The sequence below is a fragment of the Marmota monax genome, unplaced genomic scaffold (assembly GCF_021218885.2).
Source record: "Marmota monax isolate L192 unplaced genomic scaffold, Marmota_monax_Labrador192_F-V1.1 WCK01_AAM20220418_F8-fsc00086, whole genome shotgun sequence".
Classification (NCBI taxonomy): Eukaryota; Metazoa; Chordata; class Mammalia; order Rodentia; family Sciuridae; genus Marmota; species Marmota monax.
In genome coordinates, this window is record NW_026693086.1 from 2509800 (window position 1) to 2531026 (window position 21227).

The following is a 21227-nucleotide window of genomic DNA, read 5'->3' on the forward strand; positions in this document are numbered from 1 at the left end:
GTTAAAAAAATGGAAGAGTCCGAGGCTGGGGATGTGGCTCAGAAGTGGAGCACTCGCCTAGCATGCGTGAGGCACTGGGTTCGATCCTCAGCACCACGTAAATGTAAAATAAAGATATTGCGTTCACCTATAGCTAAAAAATAAATACTTAAAAAAAATGAGATAGTGGAAACAACAGGTAGTGCGACCATGAGACAGTCCAAATTCAAGAACTTCAACAGGTTCAGGTACAGATTTTAACTAACATTGATCCTAATTCAAAAATACAGATGAATTATACTGACCGGATTCCAAAAACATGAAGGAAATGAAACCAAACTTAAAAGGTTGGAACAGGAATTGACACAGTATAGAGTACCTCTGCAATGCCAAGGACACTTTCTTAGGACAGCTTGATATTTCACTTTCCACGAAATCATCACATTCTCCACTGTCTGTGGAATCTGTTGAGACAAGTGAGTCTCATATATTGACTGAAACTTCCAGATTCTTGCTCCAACAAAAGATTAAAGAACTCAAAAAAATCACTACAGGAAAAAGAGACAACCATTATTAGTCCCTCTGGGAGGATAACCAGAGACTTCTGATTCAAATGCTGTCACCTCAGAGTTAGAGAGAAAAGGACACGAACATATGGATTTAGGGATTAAGCAGCTAAAAGAGAAACTGGATGTTTTCCAAAAGTTACTGAAGGTGGGCTGGGGATGTGGCTCAAGCGGTAGTGGGCTCACCTGGCATGCATGTGGCCCGGGTTCGATCCTCAGCATCGCATACAAACAAATAAATAACTGAAATAAAGGTATGGTGGCCAACTACAAATAAAATAATAACAACAACAATAATAATAATAATTAAAAAATAAAAAGATCTGTGGATGTGGCTCAGTGGTAAAGCACCCCTGGCTGCTTAACCAACAGACAAAAATCACAATCATGGAGGACAAGGTAGTTTTCTATGCTACTGAGTTGGAAAACGGATGCTAGGAAGCTGGCTTGCATGTAAAACCCTTCTGGGGAAAAAACTGGGCGATAGGATGGCGTTACAGTTTTCTGTCTCCAAGGGCCAAGACGAGTCATAAGCTGGCTCTACCTTGTCTGAATGGGAAGAAGAGGTAGAAAATCCAAAAGGAAACCTGACGGAAAGAGATCTGGGGACAAAGTGAATGCTTCAAAAACAAACTGAGGTCTGACAGGAAGTGCGGGCTGGATGCTGGATGAACTTCACCTATGACTTGGAAGGAAAAGCGGACAAAGTCCTAAGGAGAAAGCCCTTCTTTGGATATCTTCAAGCACCACATGAAGCAGAGGAAGCCTCACAACTAAAGGGAGGCATGCTGGGTATGGAAAGGTAGGGGAGGGAGCAGTTGTTCCAGGAGGACCTGTGAGTGTCCCCAACACACCTCCAAAACCCAACCAGCACTTTGTGCTTAATAGTTGCTCTTCAGAAATTTTGGTTAAATTTATACACATAGGATCTCATTCACCTACACCACCAGCAAGTCTTTCTCCTTGTAAGAAGCTTCTAGATGCAGCAGGAGAGAACAAACAAGCTAGGAAGGTACCAGGAAGTTTGAAAAAGACTCCAGGAGCCACACCCAAATGAGCAGATGTGAGTTGGGCTCCGTAGTTGTAGTGTCTCTCACCAGCCCAGCTGGACTTGACATTGGTGGGGCTGGACATCTTCACTTTGCTGATGTCACCTGACAAGAGTGCTGGAATTGTACCGAAAGGACTTTACAAGAAATAGAAGATTCTCAAGTTAGAGATGTTTAAAAACCAAGCCACCATGTGTGTACTACATTACAAAGTGACCTTTTGAAGAAGAAGAAAAAAAAAACTCACATATTTGTTTTCAGTTTTACTCTCTTTAAATTTACACTCAGGGGGGCTGGGGATGTGGCTCAAGCGGTAGTGCACTCTCCTGGCATGCATGCGGCCCGGGTTCGATCCTCAGCACCACATACAAACAAAGATGTTGTATCCGCCGAAAACTGGAAAATAAATATTGAAATATTCTTAAAAAAAAAAAATAAATAAATAAATAAATTTACACTCAGGTGTAGTGGCACCTGCCTATGATCCCAATAACTCAGGAGGCTGAGACAGGAGGATGGCAAGTTTGAGGACAGCCTCAGCAATGTAGCCGCTCAAAATGAAAAATAAAAAGGCCTGTTTCTAAATAAAAAATAAAAAGGGCTGGGGATGTGGCTCAGTGGTAAAGAACTCCTGAGTTCAATCTCCAGTGCCAAAAATAAATGCTTTTTTAATATTTATTTTTTAGTTTTAGGTGGACACAATATCTTTATTTTATTTTTATGTGGTGCTGAGGATCGAACCCAGTGCCTCATGCATGCTAGATGAGCACTCTACCACTGAGCCAAGACCTCAGCCCCCGAAAAATAAGTGCTTTTTTAAAAAAAAGTGTTTTTAAAGGGCTGTGATAGTATTCACCAAACTTAGCCAATGGCTGTTCCTTGGGAGGAAGGGTGTGGGTGACATGAGAGACTATGGTCAAAGGGTACTTAAGTATTGTCTGAATGCTTTCAGTTTTAATGAGGGGCAGGTGTTTAACTTGGGTAAGTAAAACATTAACTTGGATTAGCATTAAAAAAGTAAAAATATGCCAGGCATGATGGCAGCACACCTGTAATCCCTGTGGCCTGGGAGGCTGAGGAAGGAGGATCTCAAGTGCTAAGCCAGCCTCAGAATGGCAAGGCACTGAGCAACTCAGTGAGACACTGTGTCTAAAAAAAAAAATACAAAATGGGAGTGGGGATGTAGCTCAGTGGTTGAGTGCCCCTGAGTTCAATCCCCACTACAAAAAAAAAAAAGTACGAAATATGTGAGTGCAACCTCCCTATATATGAAAAAGTGGTGAAGAGTTCTAAAGTACAAGTTACATAAAATTAAAAAGCAAGTTCCTTTCATGAATAAGTCCCATTCCCCTTTCCATTGCTAGGGAAACTACTCTAGTGGTTTTATTTTCATTTGTTTTCTTTCAGATCCTTTAGAAATAAATATGTATGCTGGGCACAGTGGTACACACATGTAATCTCAGCGACTTGGGAGGCCGAGGCAGGAGGATCGCAAGTTCCATATCAGTCTTAGCAACTTAGTGAGACCCTGTTATTAAATTATTTGTCTTTGCTTGCTCTCTCTCCCCCTCTCCCCCGCCTCTCTAGATTTCTAACTTTAGACCCTCTTTCTCAGTCTCTTTATGACTTCTTATTTCTGACCATTTTTTAAAATGTTCTCCAAGTTTCCATCTTCTGCTAATGCGGTCTTCGATTTTTCCCTGTAGTCTCAGGACAAGCACCTCTACTGAAATACAAACTGAAGCCTTTCACTGATGTTTGCTAAGTTGATCCCCAGGTCACTAAAGAGTCTGGGGTGACCTCTCCAGTACCTTGTCATCTGGAGACAGGAAAGACCACCCCCACTTGAAGGCAGAATATGCCAGAGCGCCAAGATTTGGCTCCATCTGTAGCAAGGAGGTCTTGGCACCATGTGCAACTTGTGTGGTGCTGCCTCTGTGACTCAAGGAATAACGGCAGCTGGGTATGGAGGGCCACAGGCTCAGGATCTGTGAAAAACCTCTATTTCCAGAAGAGCCTAGACTGTGGCCAGTAATCACCATTCTAATGGCTGAAACGCAGGTGCAAAAATGGCAGTTTTTGCATCAGAAGTCCATGGGCATCTTATGATCATCTTAGGCCAGCCAGAGACTCCAGGAAGTATGAGCAGAGGTCACCACATTCTCTTCACTGCAGGAGTCTCTGAAGGCAGTAACAAGAGTGCTTGTTGATTTGAATTTGGACAAATTCTAGAGCCTCTTGTTGGCGGAACCCTGCCCAAGCTGGGCACATTGCTAATTTGCAAGTAACAGCATAAGTGTGTTTAAGTTAAATTTGTAAGTAATAATACGATTAATAATATTACCTCCAGAATCCAAAAAGACCTAAAAGATGTTGGACATATATGTCCTTAATAACTGTGTCCCTCAAAAAATATGCTCAAAGGAGGATTTCATAAAGGTAATAAACCTGTACTCCTGGAGAAAGGCAGAGATGGTTAGGACCTTGCCTGCAAATATTGTATACAGAAGCAGAATTGTTTAGGTACACTGTGGGTAGCTAGGTCAAGTCTGAACTGTGTCCCTTTGAAGCTAAAGGCAAACTGTGATTGAGAGGTCATTGAAACAGGCAGACCTTACTAACCAAATCTAGACACCGTGATCAGTACCTTATACTACTTGCTGTTGGCACTTATTATCCACTAACACCCATGGAACATGTATACTGCCAAGCTGGGACACTATACCTGCTCAGTGCTTTGTAGAGAACCACCCTTTGTAGAGGACCAGGCTGAGAAAAATGCCCTCCCCTCACCACCCTCCCCGGCAAAACTTAACCTCAGCTGTTCCCCCTATCCTTTCTAGAATGCTAAGTGAGTATTTGCTGTTTGCGTTGTTTTATTTTTTTCTTTAGATGAAGGGTATCATTATATCACTGAGGTTGGTTTTGAACTCCTGAGCTCAAGCAATTCTTCTGCCTCAGCATCCCAAGCAGCTGGGACTATAGGCAATGGCACTGGCACCTGATATATACCCCTACCCCAACCCTGGGCTGTAACCCAGAACCTTCTGAATGCTAGGCAAGTGTTCTACCACTACACCCCCCAGAACTACTTTGCTTTTTTTTGTTTTGCTTAAATAGGTTATGATTCAAAGTTTTAAAAATTTGAATATATCTCTTCCCTACTCCCAACACAAAGCAGATACAAAGGAATATACGAACACATTTCTTGTTTTCTTTTTCTTTTTTTTCTCTTTTTTTTTAAATGTTTATCTTAAGTTTTAGGTGGACACAATATCTTTATTTTACATTTATGTGGTACTGAGGATCGAACCCAGTGCCTCATGCATGCTAGGCCAGCGCTCAACCACTGAGCCACATCCAGCCCCCATATTTCTCTTTAATTTACAAAATGTTTTACAACAAATCCAATACAAAATATCTGTGATGAACATTTTGACTATGTATAATAATGAAACAAAGGCGTGTACTCACTCCCACTTAAGAAACTGAAGATATGCCTATGAATCCCCCGCCCCTCCAACCCAGTGCCTTTCCCTAATTTTTGTGTCCCACACTCCCCAGTCCTTGATTCCTGGGACACTTTCCCTTGTTGCTTTTCTTTTCTATATATTATTTTATCACATACATAAATTTCTGTAATCAACATTAGTTTTGCTTGGTTTGTACTTTATCACTTTATCTTTCTTTCACCAAATAATTTATTGTTCTAACATTTAGCCGTTTATTTTCATTGTTACATAGTTTTTCATGCACTACCTCCTCCACAACATTTCAAAGGAGATTCTGTGTGCAAAGACCTCCGCACAGGACCTGGCAGAGAGTGTCAGCCCTCCCTAAAAGTTGTTAAATTGTTGAATGACACTAAGCCCTTTTTTTAAAATTTTTCCTGGCTGGATTCTCTGCCCTTCGCTCCAGTGCTTAAGATCCTCCTAGCTCTTCTGCCCTGAGTTCATCATATTTACAAAATTTTGTGACCAGCAACCAGGAACCAGAAGTCCTCCCAAAGCAACTCAGACTACCCTTCCCAGGGAGCATTGCGGCACTCTTAGGTCATTTTCAATTTCCCTGCTCTTGAGGCACACTTCCGGGTCGTGTGGGCGGAGCCAAGAGAGTCCTCCAATGAGCAGCTCCGTGGTCTGAAAGGGCGGGGAAACAGCCCAATGAGCGTCACCGCAGAGGAGCCAATCAGCTGGAAGTTTGCTGGGGCCGCTGGCGGGGGCGGCGTCACTGAGCCGCGCCAGCTGAGCGGGTGGAGCCCGGCCCCTCTATCCTGCCTCCTCGGAGTGGTTTGCTCCTTGCTGCGCCGCTTGTGGACCCCCGCTTCCATGTCCCTGGTGGGCACAGCACCCCGGAACCTCCACGCCCATGGCTGCTAGCCTGAGGGAGCCCCCTTTCATCTCCTCTGCTTCCTCGTCCACCTGCGACACGGACGACGAGGGCGTGCGCGGCACCTGCGAAGATGCTTCTCTGTGCAAGAGGTGCCCGGCGGGCGCGGGGCTGGGGGCCGGCCCCGGGGTCGGGGCCTGGGTGTGGGGCGGGCCTGTGTCCGGGGACTGCTCCCGGACCCCGGAGAGGGATACCGCGCGCAGCTCCAGCGACCCTCCGTAGCACCTGTGAAGCGCACGGAGCAGGGGTTCCCGGCGCGTGTGAGCCTCGGTACCGGGAATGGGAGGACGGCGCTGGACAAAGCGCACACGGTCTGTGCCTTTTCCCTGGGAAGACGGACGGTCATGTTGCACACAGTAGCTACAACCTTGCTGGGTGTGGGAAGATTTCTCCTCCTTTGTAGGTTACATTTGGTGGTGGTCGTGATCCCCATTGTGCCCTTGAGACTCATGCCCATGAAGGGGAGGTGACTGTCCAGGGCCACATAATGTTTGTTTGCAGAGCCAGTAGCACAGAGAGGCTTGAGAATTGGTGGTGTGGTAGGAGGTGTGTGTGTGTGGGGGCATTTCCAGTGCAGGTGGACCTCAGAGAAAGAGAACACGAGGCTTGTGGGTCTTCTTTTCATTCATTCAGCTTATTTATTGGGAGAGGACTTCGTGCCAGGTCCTTTCTTGGGGCTGATGAGTGGGGTTTCAGTCATTGTGAATAGATGGCAAGCAAGTATGTGTGGGACATACTGGAACTCACAGCCTAGTTGGGAAAGACAGAAAACAAATTGTTACTCGTGAAATCTATAATTATAACTTTGTGTTGTGTTGTGGGAGGTGCAAGGTGCCATTACTTTGTAATTTAGACCGTGATGTTTAGGTTGAGAAGAAAAGGCTAAGGTGTAGGAGAGTGTTCAGGCAGAGCAAGAGAGGAGTATGGATTGTTAGAACAACAGAAAGAACTGGAAGAAGCAGGCTGGGGTCAGGGTGGTATTGTAGAGTGGGGAATTCCAAAGTTTTGGATGAAGGATTGTACTTTTAATAGGTTCTTAGAGAATAAGTATAGTGGTTTGGGGCTTGAACTCTGAAGCCAGACTCTTGTGAAACTGATCTCTGCCACTTACAAGTTGTGTGAACTTTGGGCAAGTTCCAAACACATTCTGCACCACATTTTTCTGATCTGTAAAATGGGTGTGGTATTAATGTTCACTTGAAGGTAGTTTTGAGGATCCAACGACATTTAGTATTAGTTTAGCAATCAGAGCAGTGAGTGAGTTAGTAGGTGTTAGTGGTGGTTGATTAAATAAATGAAAAGATCCATATGTAGTCAAGTCTCGGACGCAGTTCCTGATGAGATTTATAAATTTAAAGAGATTACATTTGCCTTTATTTCTCCTAGCTTTCAGGTATCTTTGATCATATTTATAACACTGTTGAATCAGTAATGTATTTTTCTCATATTGAGTGTCATTTTCTCTTCTTTTAAATATTTATTTGTTAGTTGTAGTTGGACACAACACCATTATTTCACTTACTTATTTTTTTATGTGGTGCTGAGGATGGAATCCAGGGTCTTGCACATGCGAGGCGAGCGCTCTACCCCTGAGCCACAACTCCAACCCCTTGAGTGTCATTTTCTAAGAGACTCTTTAGTTCCATCAAAAGTTTCAGAGAGAAAATTCTTTTCAGCAGTTCTTAGGGTCATACTAATTTAATATTTTTGGTATTTTTTTTTTTTTTGTAAACTTGCTTTCTTAAAACAAATAATGAGTCTGGCATGGTGGCACACACCTGTAATCCCAGCGGCTCAGAAGGCTGAGGCAAGAGGATCACAAGTTGAAAGCCAGTCTCAGCAATTTAGTGAGGCCCTCAGCAATTTAGTGAGACCCTGACTCAAAATAAAAAGGGCTGGGAATGTGGCTCAGTGGTTAAGCGCCCCTGGGTTTAAGCCTCGGTAACAAAACAAAACAAACAACAACAGATGTTGGCCTACTTTAGACCCATGAATCAGAATCTTCTGGAATATGTTCTAGTTATGAAGACTTCATGTTTTTGCCATCTGGATGCATTTCATCAGTGTTTTGTTTTGTTATCCCCTGAGTTTTCCCTTTCTGAAAAAACATGCCGTGAAAGTTTTTGAGAATTTTAAAATTAATTTTCTAATTATATTGCAGGACTCAATGTCTTTCAGTTTCTATGGTTCTGTAATCGACATCTGTACTATAACATAGTAAGCCCTTAAATTTTGGCAAAATTTATGATATTAGGATTTCTTGCATAAATTATGGACAAATTATTCTCCTCGTTGTGCCTCAGTCTTCTCATCTTTAAAATGGGGACAATACGGGTAATGTGTCTTTTATGTGTGATGATCCAAATGTGATAATTAATGCAAAGTTGTTAGTACATGATTTGGCACAAAGTGAAGCCCTCAATTATTAGTAATGTTTTTTCCTTGGTACCAGAGATTGAACCCAGGGGTGCTTTAGCACTAAGCCACATCCCCAGCCTTTTTTTTTGTTGTTATTTTGGGACAGGGTCTCTCTAAGTTGCTTAGGGTCTCACTAAGTTGCTTAGGCTGGCCTTGAACTTGCGATCTTCCTGCCACAGCTTCCCAAGTTGTTAATATTACAGGTGTGCACCACCATACCTAGATTATTAGTAGTTTTGATTTCCCTTTAGTCTGGTATTATTATTATTATTATTATTTTAGAGAGAGAGAAAAATTTTTTTTTAATATTTAATTTACATTTTAGTTTTCGGCAGACACAACATCTTTGTTTGTATGTGGTGCTGAGGACCGAACCCAGGCCGCACACATGCCAGGCGAGCGCGCTACCACTTGAGCCACATCCCCAGCCCTAGTCTGGTATTATTTGGTTGAAGTTGCTGAATATGTAGTAGCTGTGAGTCTGGTTGTTCTTTTAACTGTGGCCTGTAACCTTGACCTAGAGCCATAAAGTCCCATTGGTCAAACACCTGGTATGTCTCATTTTCAGGGCAGAAAATGGCCGGATTAAGGCATTTCTTAAGATAAGGAGTTTTCGCTCTTATGGAACTTGATTGATCATGGTGAGAGCGATTATGATAAAGGAAAAGCGTACCTTCCCTTGCTTTCTTTTATACATACCCTCTGTTTTAATGAGCTTTGCATCACTGTGACCAGAATACTGAGCAGAACAACTTAGAGGAGGAAAAGTTTTTTGGGGGGCTCAAGATTTCAGCGGTTCAGTCCATTGCTGAGTCCATTGCTCTGGGCCCAAGCTAAGGCAGAGCATCAAGGCTGAAGGGCCCCTGTGGAGGGAAGGGGTTTGGGTAGGCCAGGAGATGCACTCTTCAGCACGCATACCCCATGACCCACCTCCTCTAGCCACTCCTTTTATCTGCCTATAGTTACCACCCAGTCCATGCAAACTAGCATGTTACTGATTAGGTAACAGCTCTCACAATCCAGTTGTTCCATCTGTGAATATTCCTGCAGAAACACAGGGGCTTTTAGGGGACACCTCATATCAAAACCATAACACCTTTTCCCACCCGTCTGCTCCTCGTTCATATTCTGACTCAGGCAGGGGGCCTTTGCCAGGTTGGCAGCTTGCTGTGTCAATTTCCAGCCACCAGAATTGTGACCTGGATGAACTTCTTTGTCTTATAAAGTACCCAGTCACAGGTATTTATTATAGCAACAGACGCAGATACCCACCCCTCCTTTCCTCACTCTGCCTGTCATGCTCTGGCCCAGGTCAGCTTCCTATTCTTTGTGTACCTGTGACTCAGTGTTCCTGCAAAATGAGCAGTTTGTCCTCTGAAGCTGCTACTCCATAATCAACAGCCCTCTACTTCCTCGGCCCCTCCTTAGCCACTCTGTCTCCTGTTGCCTTAACCTTCACACAGCCCTAAGGATGTCCTTTTCTTGAAGTCCTCTCAAGTGGTCCATCTGTGCGCTCCATCCTAGCGTGTTGCAGAATCAGGGTGTTGGAGATAGCATTTTCCCTGTTGTTGGTTCCCCACCCCATTTCTTGGGATCCATCAAACCTAACTGGACCCCTGCGCATTGTCTGCTCTCTCCTGGCCGCTACCCTAATTCATTAAAGGTTGGAGTCCTGGCCCATAATTCTTCGGAATACTTGATTCCAGCATTTTCTACTTTCCTCAGACTTATGATTTACCTTGATCCCCGGTTGCCCAACAGAGAATGGACACCTCAGGGTGGAGCACTAACTTCCCTCTAAGAACCTTCACCATCCTCTCCTACTGTGACAGGTGTCACGTCCTCCAGAGACACACCTATAGCTAGACGACGTTGGCATATCACCCATTTGCAACTAGGGAGAACACAGACTAGGGGGGCTGTAGGTCATATCAATAAGAGGGTGTTGAAAAGAGCTTTTAGGATTTGGGTTTGGCTGGGTGATTGGGGAAGCAAAAATTAGCTCTGGATTGAGTGCTCATAGGAAGAGGGGACAACTCTGTGATCCTGTAGCCCACTAGTCTTTTTAGAAGGCCGTTTGGCTGAGTAAGACCGAAGCTGTTACTCATAAAGAAGCCAGTCATTTGCCAGCTGGGCCAGAGGGATGTTTGGTATTTTGTGGGTGGCACAGTGACCTTGTTTTTATCTATGCTTAGACAAAATTTTGAAGTGCCCTGTTTTTGTCCTTCATCTCTGTTGCAGAGTGCCAGTGTGCTGGTGTTCTCAGAGATTGTTTGTGTCCAATAGGAGAACACCACGGCCTCGATCTCGTGCCAGGCCAGCCACCCACAGATTGAGGCCTGGCTCACAGTGGCAGGCTGGCTCCGGGCGTCAGGGCTGCTTTTCTCCTTTCACAGAGAAAAGGTGGATCTTGAAAAGATGCACGGGGGGTATTCCAGGCAGAGGAAGATGGCTGATCAGAGCCCTTGAGGTGAAGCAGAGCAGAGTGAAGGGGAACTTGACGGGGTGGGGGGGGCAGCAGGAGAGCATCTGTAGAGGTCATCAGGGAACGAATCGCGGAAGGTCCCAAGGAGTGTGCGTTATCTCAGGATGTTCACTGGGGTACTGACATGATCGGGGCATATATTTTAGCTAAATCCCCAACATCTATGCGGGAGACAGGCCGGACCATGACAAAGGGGTGTTTTGCCCCTTCCCATAGCCCTAGTTCTTGCGTAGGCTCTCCTCGCCGCCTTAGCCCTTCCTGTATTCATCCTTATTGTTCTTCCTGCTGCCAGGGTAGTTTTCAGAATCATGGATCTTGTCACTTACTTCAGTCTTTGGATTCCCCCTCAGTCACAGGGTACAAACTTGCACTCTGTTGCATGACCCACTGCACCTTTTTCATGATTTGGTCACCCTCGTCTGGACATTTGACAGCCACCTGTAACTCTCTACTTGACTGTCTCAGAATGATCTCAAGTCCCCTATTTCCAGTGCCCATGATCACCTTCACACATCTGTCTCCCTGCCACCCACCACCTTCAACTTAGCGATGGGTGCCATTCTTCATCTAGTTCATGTGTAAGACAGGTGGCATCATCTTGGCAGTACCCTTTCGCTTTCCCCTTATGTGGTCAGTATCATGCTGGTTCCCTCCTGAGTATTGCTGGGATTTGCTTCCTTCCTTCCACCTCTGCTTCTGGCGTCTCAACCCAAGGTGAAGTCAGCTGTGGCCCAGCCAAGGCCCTGGTCGGCCTCCTGCGCGCCACCCCCATCACTCTTAAATTATCCCAATCCGTATCTCACAGTGGAGCCACAGGTTTGGAAAAGGTCCACTTGATTATGTCGCTTCCTAGCTTAATGGCTCCTGTTGCAGTTTGAAAAAGACCAAAGTCCTTCCCCAGACTTCAGGAGCACTGCCTGCTCTGCCCTGTGTTCCCAGCACTGCTTCATACCACTCTACCCTCCCTGTGCCGTCCTTCCTCAGGGCCATCAGCATGTCGTTCCCTCTGCTTCAGATGCTTCCTCCCACCTTCCTTTGACTAACTGGCTCCACGTCAGTTCACCGAATAATGCATGCATTCATTCAACATTCTTTTATTGCGTGCCTGCTTAATTTATGGAGGTGCTCTTCTTGAAACCGTGGATACAGAAGTGAACAAACCAAATGAGCTCTTATGGACCATTGATCCCAGTGGGGGAAACAGCTAGGAAACAAATAAGCCAAATACCAGCATGCCAGTTGGTGGTAGGTGCATTCTTGTTGGAAGGAGTTGTGATTTGAGAGGCGGTAACCAGGGAAGGTAAATACAGTTTCCCAGGCAGAGACTAGAGAGTGGAAGGCCCTGAGGCCAGAGCTGGCCCTACCTGTTCCAGGAAAAGCAAAGCCAGAGTGAGAAGGTGAGGGGTGTTGGTGGAGAGGTTGCAGGCCATACCTAGTAGGCTTTCTTTTTTTTTTTTTTTAATAATGGGGATTAAACTTAGGGACACTTTACCACTGAGATACATCTCCAGCCTTTTTTAAAATTTTGAGACAGGGTCTTGCTAAATGGCTTAGGGCATTGATGAGTTGCTGAGGCTGACTTGAACTTGTAATCCTCCTGCCTCAGCTTCCTATGTTGCTGACATTATAGTCCTGCGCCACCATGCCAGGCTCTAGTAAGAATCCAGTTTTTACCCTGAGACCAGAGTCATGGAGGATTTGGAACCCAAGAGTGAAAAGATCTGACTTGAGTTTTAGCAGGATCAGTGCAGTTTCTCTGCTGGGAACAGACTGTAGCAAGCGAGGATGGTGGCAGGGAGATTAAATCTACTAGTGCAGGGAGCATCCGAAGTGACAGATGCTGTGCTTGGTGCAGAATGGTAGTGGAGGAGGTGCTGAAAAGCATCAGGCTCTGGATGCATTTGGAAGATGGAGCTGATATAATATGCTGACAGATGGATGTGGGGTGGGACTGAGGAGTCCAGGATGGCTCCAGGGTGCTTGAGTAGCTCAGATGTGGCTCTGTCAAAGAGGTGCTCTGACACCACAGATCTACGCCTAGCATCCCCTGAGTCTCCTTTGTAGTCAACAGCGCAGAAGTTCATTACTTAATGTTTGTCTACCCCAAACTTGACACAGAGCAGGGACCATGCCTGCCTGTGTGCTATCGACATTGAAGACACACAGTGAGTATTTGTCATGTTAGAAGCTGAATGCACATGTTCAAGATTACATTTCCTGATGAGGTCTTAAAATTCTTTTTTTCTCTTTTACTGGTTTTGAGCAGTCTATATATTTTTTTAAATTATTTTTGTTGTTGTTGTCAGTGTATCTTTATTTATATGTGGTGCTGAGAATTGAACCCAGTGCCTCACACATGCTAGGTAGGTGCTCTCCCACTGAACTACAAACCCAGCCCTAGTCTATATATATATATTTTTTTAATTCTTTTTTAAAAATATTTATTTATTTTTTAGTTTTCGGCAGAAATAACATCTTTGTTTGTATGTGGTGCTGAGGATCGAACCCAGGTCGCATGCATGCCAGGCGAGCGCACTACCGCTTGAGCCACATCCTCAGCCCTTAGTCTATATTTTTTAAGAAACCAGATCAGGGCCTGTAGGGCTGAAATTTCATTGTGAAACTTACAGCCCTTAATTTGGTTTCTCTACCAAACTGAAAAATGCCCTCCTTTCCTCCTGACCTGGAAGCAGGTCCCAGGGTCACCTGCAGGCAAAGCCAGATTTTTCCGGAGGGCTCTGGCCCCAGGCCTTTCCAGCACACTGCATCTTTAACTGAGCCCCAGGGAGCAAGGTAGAGATTTGATCTGAAATGTTTTCAAGGTAGGTACTATTTTCCATTCCCAGAGAAGATTTGCTACTTTAGAAGTAGAACATTCTGTTGAAGATAAATGAGCTGCAAAACTTGTCCATGTGTAAAGTAAAATAAATTATGGAGGACTTCTTTCTTTCTTTCCTTTTTCATTTTTTTTAAAGGAACAAATTCAGTTTTGGAAAATATCTGTCAAAGATAATGATCTTGGATCTAGAATATCAATATCCCATAATTTTTTTCCTCTTAAAAGCTTATTTTTTGTAATGGCAGTGGTGAGTACCTCCCTGCCCCCTTTAGTGCTCTACTGTGGGCATTTGGCACGTGTCATTTCACCTGGGCTTGCCTCATTCTTTTTTAATGGCTGCACGGTGTTCTGGGTGTGGTGGTGCTTTAACCATTCTTCTGTTGTCCTACTGAGATGGTTCTGTTTTTGCTACTCAGATCATGCTGTGGTCAGCATCTTCCCACATGTGTTTGAGTATTCCTAGGAAAGATTTGTGGGATGAAATTTCTGTAAAATTGTCCCGGGAAGAGGTTGTATTAGTTTCTTTTCCCATTCATGTTGAATGAGATGCAAATATTGAATATTGTCAGTTTCTAAATTGTTTCATCAACTGGCAAGTGGAAAATAATAGTTTTTAAATTTGAAATTGGCAGATTTTTGTGTGATCCCTATCTACATATCTCCATATCACTTCTTATTGGGTTGTTTGGCTTTTTCTTGTTTGTTTTGTTTTGTTTTTTGGCAATTCTGGAGATTGAACCCAGGGTCTTATGCATGCTGTGCAAGCACTTTTTTTTTTTTTTTTTAAAACCATTGAGCTTCATCTTGTGTGTTTATTATTGGTTTGTAAGAACTTTCTCTATCAAGGATTGGACTCTGTATTTGTTGCAGTATTTTCTGGAAAGCTGCTACATGTCTTTCAGTTTAACTTGTTCAGGGTTTTTTTTTTTTTTTTTTTTTTTTAAAGAGAGAGAGAGAGAGGTAGAGAGAGAGAGAATTTTAATATTTATTTTTTAGTATTTGGCGGACACAACATCTTTGTTTGTATGTGATGCTGAAGATCGAGCCCGGGCCGCACGCATGCCAGGCGAGCGCGCTACCGCTTGAGCCACATCCCCAGCCCGTTCAGTGGGTTTTATAGTAACAGAAGTAGTAAAGCTTTATGTTGTGAAATCTGACAATCTTGCCTGGCATGATGCACACACCTGTAATCCCAGCTATTAGGGAAACTGAGGCAGGAGGATTTTAAGTTTGGGGCCAGCCTGAGCAACTTCATGAGATCCTGTCTCAAGAAAACAAAAATAAAAAAGAAGGGCTAAGCATGTAGCTCAGTGGTAGAGCACTTGCCTAGCATGCAGGAGACCTGAGTTCAATCCCCTGTACCACAAACTCCTCCCCCAGAAAGTCTGACAGTCTTTTTTTTTTTTTTGATATATGTATATATATATATATATGTTGTAGTTGTACACAGTAACTTTTATTTATTTTTATATGGTGCTGAGGATCGCACCCAGGGTCTTGCACATGTGAGGCGAGCCTCGCACATGGCGAGGCAAGGGCTCTACCACTGAGCCACAACCCCAGCCCCCCCCTTTTTTTTTTATGAAGTTATATTTTAGACCAAATTCAAATAGGACAATTTAGTAAGATTTCTAATCACTTATAGAATTACACTGGGAACTCTTTATACATAATGTGCTACTGAACTGTAGACATGAACTAGCACTGTATTTATTGACTATTGACTCCAAAATCACTCCTACCATACACTCCAACTTAAAATAAACAAGCATTTCCATTTGTGTGATTAAATATTAGTCAATATAGCCAATGTAACTGATTCCAAATATTGGAATAGAAAGCATGAATCTAAATATGCAATAATCATGCACAATTAATCATGAAGATCCATTTCCAGTAGTCCTCTGAGGTCAGATTTTATGTACGGTAATGGCATCTGTTGAGGATAATTCTTTCTTTGACAAAAAAAGTAAACTATGATGTCATGTTATAAAATGTAAATTAGTGTTTAACAGTTAAGGAATTTCTTTCCTTTTGATTTAATATATTTTAACAATTTTGAGAATTTGGATTTTTTTTAATATTTATTTTTTAGTTTTAGGTGGACACAGTATCTTTATTTTATTTTTATGTGGTGCTGAGAATCGAACCCAGTGCCTCACACATGCTAGGCGAGCATGCTACCACTTGAGCCACATCCCCAGCCCGTGAGAATTTGGATCTTGAGATGATAAGAACCAAGCATAAAAGCCTGATCTATTTTGAAATCAATGCATATATATGCTTTATTTATTTATTCTGTATATATTTTTTGGATTCAAAAGTTCCTTTTAGGGGCTGGGATTGTGGCTCCCAGCGATAGAACACTTGCCTAGCAAGTGTGAGGCCCTGGGTTCGATCCTTAGTACCAATAAAAATAAATAAAGTAAATATATATATATATATATATATATATATATTTTTTTTTTTTTTAAGTTCCTTTTATTTATCCATGCAGCTTTTGAAGTTGCACATTTCTCTTTCTTTTTCTTTTTTTTTTTGGTATTGGGGATTGAACTCAGGGGCATTTGACCACTGAGCCATGTCCCCAACCCAATTATTTTGTATTTTATTTAGAGACAGGGTCTTGCTGAGTTGCTTAGTGCCTCACCATTGCTGAGGCTGGCTTTGGACTCACAATCCTCTTGTCTCAGCCTACTGAGCCACTGGGATTATAGACATGCGCTACTGTGCCTGGCTACATTTTTTTTTTTTTAGATATACATGACAGTAGAGTGTATTTTGACATATTATACTTACTCTAATTAGGATCCCATTCTCCCCGTTGTACATGATGTGGAGATTCACTGTGATGTATTCATGTATGAACACAGAAAAGTTATGTCACATCTGACAAATCTTTCCCTTTGGGGTTGAGAGTTATTTCTAAACATCTTTAGAAAGATGTTTCTAATCATCATAACAGTTTCTGTTGTAAGCTGTAGTCATTTTGTCCCTAGTCATTATTGTCTATCTTTGTATGTTGATTTGAGACATCACTTGTATTATGTACTACATTCTTACATGTGTGGTAATACAGTAATGTGTGTGTCTCCTTGATTTGCAGTTGACATTGTTTTTGTTTATACATTGAGTCAGAGCTTCCTTAGCTTGTTTTTCAGGGTAAGGATAGGTTTGTAGTAGGGAAGTCAGAATTTTCCTAGTTCATTTGAACAACTGTTCTTCAGGAAGGCAGAGGAAACAAAAGGGATGCTAGCAAAAGTCGTGTGTTTTGAGCCCGTTCCTTGTTATCAAGAAAGCGAGTTCTTTTCAGGGATCCCTAGTCTGTAGACTTCCTATTGGCCAGGCCTAAGATCCAGGGAGGGAAGAATTCTGACAGGGCAGACTGACACCGCAAACAGAATCTTAGTAAGAAGGAAGCAGGTGGTAGAGGTTAGAACGTGCTGTGGTCGAAGGTGACCCCCAATTCATGAGTTGGAAACTTAATTTCTGCTACAGCAGTGTTGCTAGTGGGGCCTTGTGGCAGGTGTTCAGGTCGTGAGGCCTCTGCTCTGTGAGTGGATTAATGACACTGTAACAAGGGCTGGCCAGCGTGGGTTTGTGCCCTCTTCCCCTTCCTTCCTCGTGTGGATGCAGCAAGAAGGCCCATACCAGAGACCAAACCTTGGTCTTGAATGCCCCAGCCTCTAGATCTACAGGGAAATAAATTTCTGTTGTTTATAAACTATTCAATCTCAGGTATTTTCTTATCATATCACAAGGCATACTATGACAGAAGGGGAACTTGGAAGGTTGGCTTCATCCTCCTCCTCACCTCCTCCCTCAGGTACTTTTTTTTTTAATGTGGTGCTGACACTTGAACCCAGTGCCTCACACATGCCAGGTGAATGTGCTACCACTGAGCCACAGCCACAGCCTCCCCAGGTACTTTTGAAAGCGACAAGAGAAAGAAAAGGTGGGGGGCGTGGAGTGGGGGATAGGGGAATAGAGGGAGATAATTTACATATAATAAAATGCTAAATCTTCGTGGTTTTTTTTTTTTTTTTTTTTAATAAAGAGAGAGAGAAGAGAGAGGAGAGAGAGAGAGAATTTTAATATTTATTTTTTAGTTCTTGGCGGACACAACGTCTTTGTTTGTATGTGGTGCTGTGGATCGAACCCGGGCCGCACGCATGCCAGGCGAGCGCGCTACCGCTTGAGCCACATCCCCAGCCCTTTGTGGTTTGTTTTGATGAGTGATATAATTATATGCATCTTTGTACCACTACCCAAAACAAAACATGTTTCTGAAACTCCAGAATATTCTCTCATATCTCCTTCTAGTAAGTCTCCTACCAACCATTTTCTGATTTTGGCTACTGTTAGAGTAGATTTGCTTATTCTTGAACATCATATATATGGACTTGTATAGGACATATTGTTTTGTGGGTTGTTTTTTTTTTCACTCAACAGGTTACTTGAAGCTTATCCATGTCACGTATGTTGTCAAAGAAAAACAAAGCCAGGTAATAAAGTGCTATTGGGAGATTTTAATCAGTACTAACTCTTAGAGTTCAGTTTAAGCCAGCATGAACTGAAGTAACTGAACTTGAGTTTGAGTAGAGGTGACTAGTTGTTTTAGGGGGAATGATGAAGCAGGGAGGTGAGCAGGGGCTCAGTAGGTTCAGGAGGTGAAAAATTACAAAGAGCAGGAAGGCTGGTTGGTTCATGGATACCCAGCTGGCTTTGCTAACTGGTGCTTTTGGAAGTTAGGCTCCTGCTTCCCATGGAGGCTGAGGCCAGAGCCCTGTCTTAGGTATTGAATGAAATGGCCAGTTCTTTTGGCAGCCTTGAGTTTCCTCAGGCAGGAACTTGAAGGGGTGATGGGCTGTTAGAAATTATGTTAGTGTTTGCTCAGATCTTTGTAGGCCAAGGCTGAGGCCTGTCAGGAAGAAGGCTCAGAGGAGCCTGGCTAGAGTTGGGTCCAGGAGAGAATCTTTGTCAGTGTAAAATGATTTGTCTTTTTCCTGGTGTGTGATTTTTTTTTTTTCTTCCTGAGCATTTACCTGCTGATGGACATTCACACCGTGTCCAGCGTGGCCATTGTAAATGGGCTGTGAACATTCTTATATAAGACTTTTCATTTCTCCTGGATTCTCCTTGCTAGGAGTAGAATTGCTTAATCATAGGGTGGTTGATACTTAACTGCCAAACTAATTTCCAAAGCGGCTTATCAGTTTACACTTCCACCAGCAATGTCTCAAAACTCCAGTTGCTCTTTATCTTGTTAACATGGGTATTGCCTAGAGGTGCCAGATAGCATCGAATTATGGCTCAAAATGACATTTCCATGGTGACTCATTTTTCACATTGGCCGTTTTGATATCTTTTATGTACTATCTGTTCAAGTCTTTTGTTAATTTATTATGTATTCTAGATAGGAATTGTTTAACAGATGTGGGTGTATTATACATACGCGTATAGGAAGGTAAAATTTAAAAATATAATTTACAGTAGCATAAAAAACTGGGAGTAAATTTAATGAAAGACAGGGAACACCTTTACACAGAAAACTATAAAATATTACTGAGACATTAAGGACTTAAATGGGAGATACATTTTGCTCAGACATTAGAAGATGTGATATAAAAACCTTAAGGTTTTTATTTTCAATTTAGTATATACAGTGAGATCCCAATCAAAATACTATCCATGTTTTTTGAAGAAATTAACAAATGTATATAGAATAGAGGATCTATATCATTGCCCTCTACCTTCCCTCCCTCTGCAAAAACAAAACAAAACAATTTCAAAATAACAGAGGTGGAGAACTTATACTGCTCAGTTTTGACATTATTAAGTTTTAAGATTTGCTGTAACACTGTAGTAAAAAAAATAGTGTGGCCCTGGCATAAAGATGGATGAATTGATGAATAAAATGGAACGGATAATTCAGAAATAACCTACATATGTACTGTCAGTATTGATTTTAGCCTCAAGTAAGTCAGTTCATTGGGAAAAGGAGAGTCTCTTGACCTGGTAATTCTGGATCATCTGGATCTTCAAATGGGAAAAAAAGTGTTGACCCCTACTCATTCCATATGTATGAATCATGGGTGGATTATAAACTTGTACATCAAAGCTAGAATCACAGAGCTTCCTATGAAAAGGAGAAAATATTTGCAACGTTGGAAGACCAAATGTTTCATAGACAGAATGCCAAAAGCACTAACTATAAAGGAAAAGTAGATATTTTAAGAAAATGAATAGGCAAACCTTGTTCATGATATATGTTCTTTTTTTAAATTTATTTATTTTTTAGTTTCCGGCGGACACAACATCTTTGTTTGATGTGGTGCTGAGGATCGAACCTGGGCTGCACGAGCGCGCTACCGCTTGAGCCACATCCCCAGCACTATGATATATGTTCTTAAATCCTTTTTTCCCCAAAGTAGTTTAGCATTATTTAGATCCAGAACATCTTGTTATTATATTACATATTGGTTGTTGTTTTATAAAGTTAGAAATGGGACATTGACCCAGGGAACTCTCTAACTGGATTCCCGTGTTTATTTCATCGTGTTGTGAATTTTGATCCCTTTTTCATTTATACTTTGCCCAATAGCAGAGCGAGTAGATTTTATTTTTAATTGACACATAATAGTTGTGCATACTTACACTATAGTGTGACATTTCAATACATGCTAAAATGTGTAATGATCTGATCAGGGTAGTTGGCATATCATATATTTACCATTTCTTTGCATTAGAAGCATTCAAAATCCTCTCTGCTAGCGAAATTAGTTGTGGTCAACAGTAGTCATCCTATTATCTGTAGAATATTAGAAGTTATTGCTTCTATTTACCTGCACCCCTGTACTTGTTAACCATCCTCTCTATCCATTCTACCCCACACTCTTCCTGCGTATGGTAAATAGTATTTTTCATTCTACTTCTCTGATATCACTTTTTTAGCTTCCACATAAATGTGAGAAGGGACAGTCAATTTTAGATCACATTAATTCATATAAAATAATTATATATTAGATGAAACCAGAAGACAAAACAGATAGTATTTTGGGAGATGGGGAATAATTGTTGCCTGTGAGTCTTCTTAAGTGTCAAGGCCAATTTTTTTAGGTGGTTCAAGTAAAGACTGGCAGATGAACTCAGACCTCGTAGAGAGGGCAACAAATGCAATCTCCATTTAGGTGTAGTCTGTTGCCCTCAAGATTTTGCTTCCTGCTTTCCATTTATAGACCAAGAATAAAACCATCAGGAAATAGAAACTAAAGATGTGACCAAAAGAACTGAAAGAGTAACAATAAAATTCAAGTTGGAGATAGTACAACATTTTAAAAGAGCACAGCAGTATGCTGTCAAAACCCTAGTCTTGAAATCTTAATGCTGAGAACAGTCAGTTGATTTTTGTATTCACAAATACATACCTGTACACACAGATAGGCATACACACACACACACACACACACACACACTCACTCACTCTTTAAGCAAACAGAGTG

The 21227-nt window shown here is 42.4% G+C and overlaps 1 protein-coding gene and 1 pseudogene across 1 annotated transcript in view; both read left to right on the top strand.

The window, feature by feature from the left end:
* The window catches only part of LOC124099478 (small ribosomal subunit protein eS24-like), a 129211-nt pseudogene that overhangs the window by 31779 nt on the left and 76205 nt on the right, over positions 1-21227 (top strand).
* Lcmt1 (leucine carboxyl methyltransferase 1) overlaps positions 5813-21227 on the top strand; it is a 47052-nt gene continuing 31637 nt past the window's right edge. Inside the window, exon 1 of the mRNA XM_046454617.2 lies at positions 5813-6075. Coding sequence (XP_046310573.1) covers positions 5963-6075 — 113 coding nt within the window. The 5' untranslated portion in view covers positions 5813-5962. The remainder of the gene's footprint in view (positions 6076-21227) is intronic.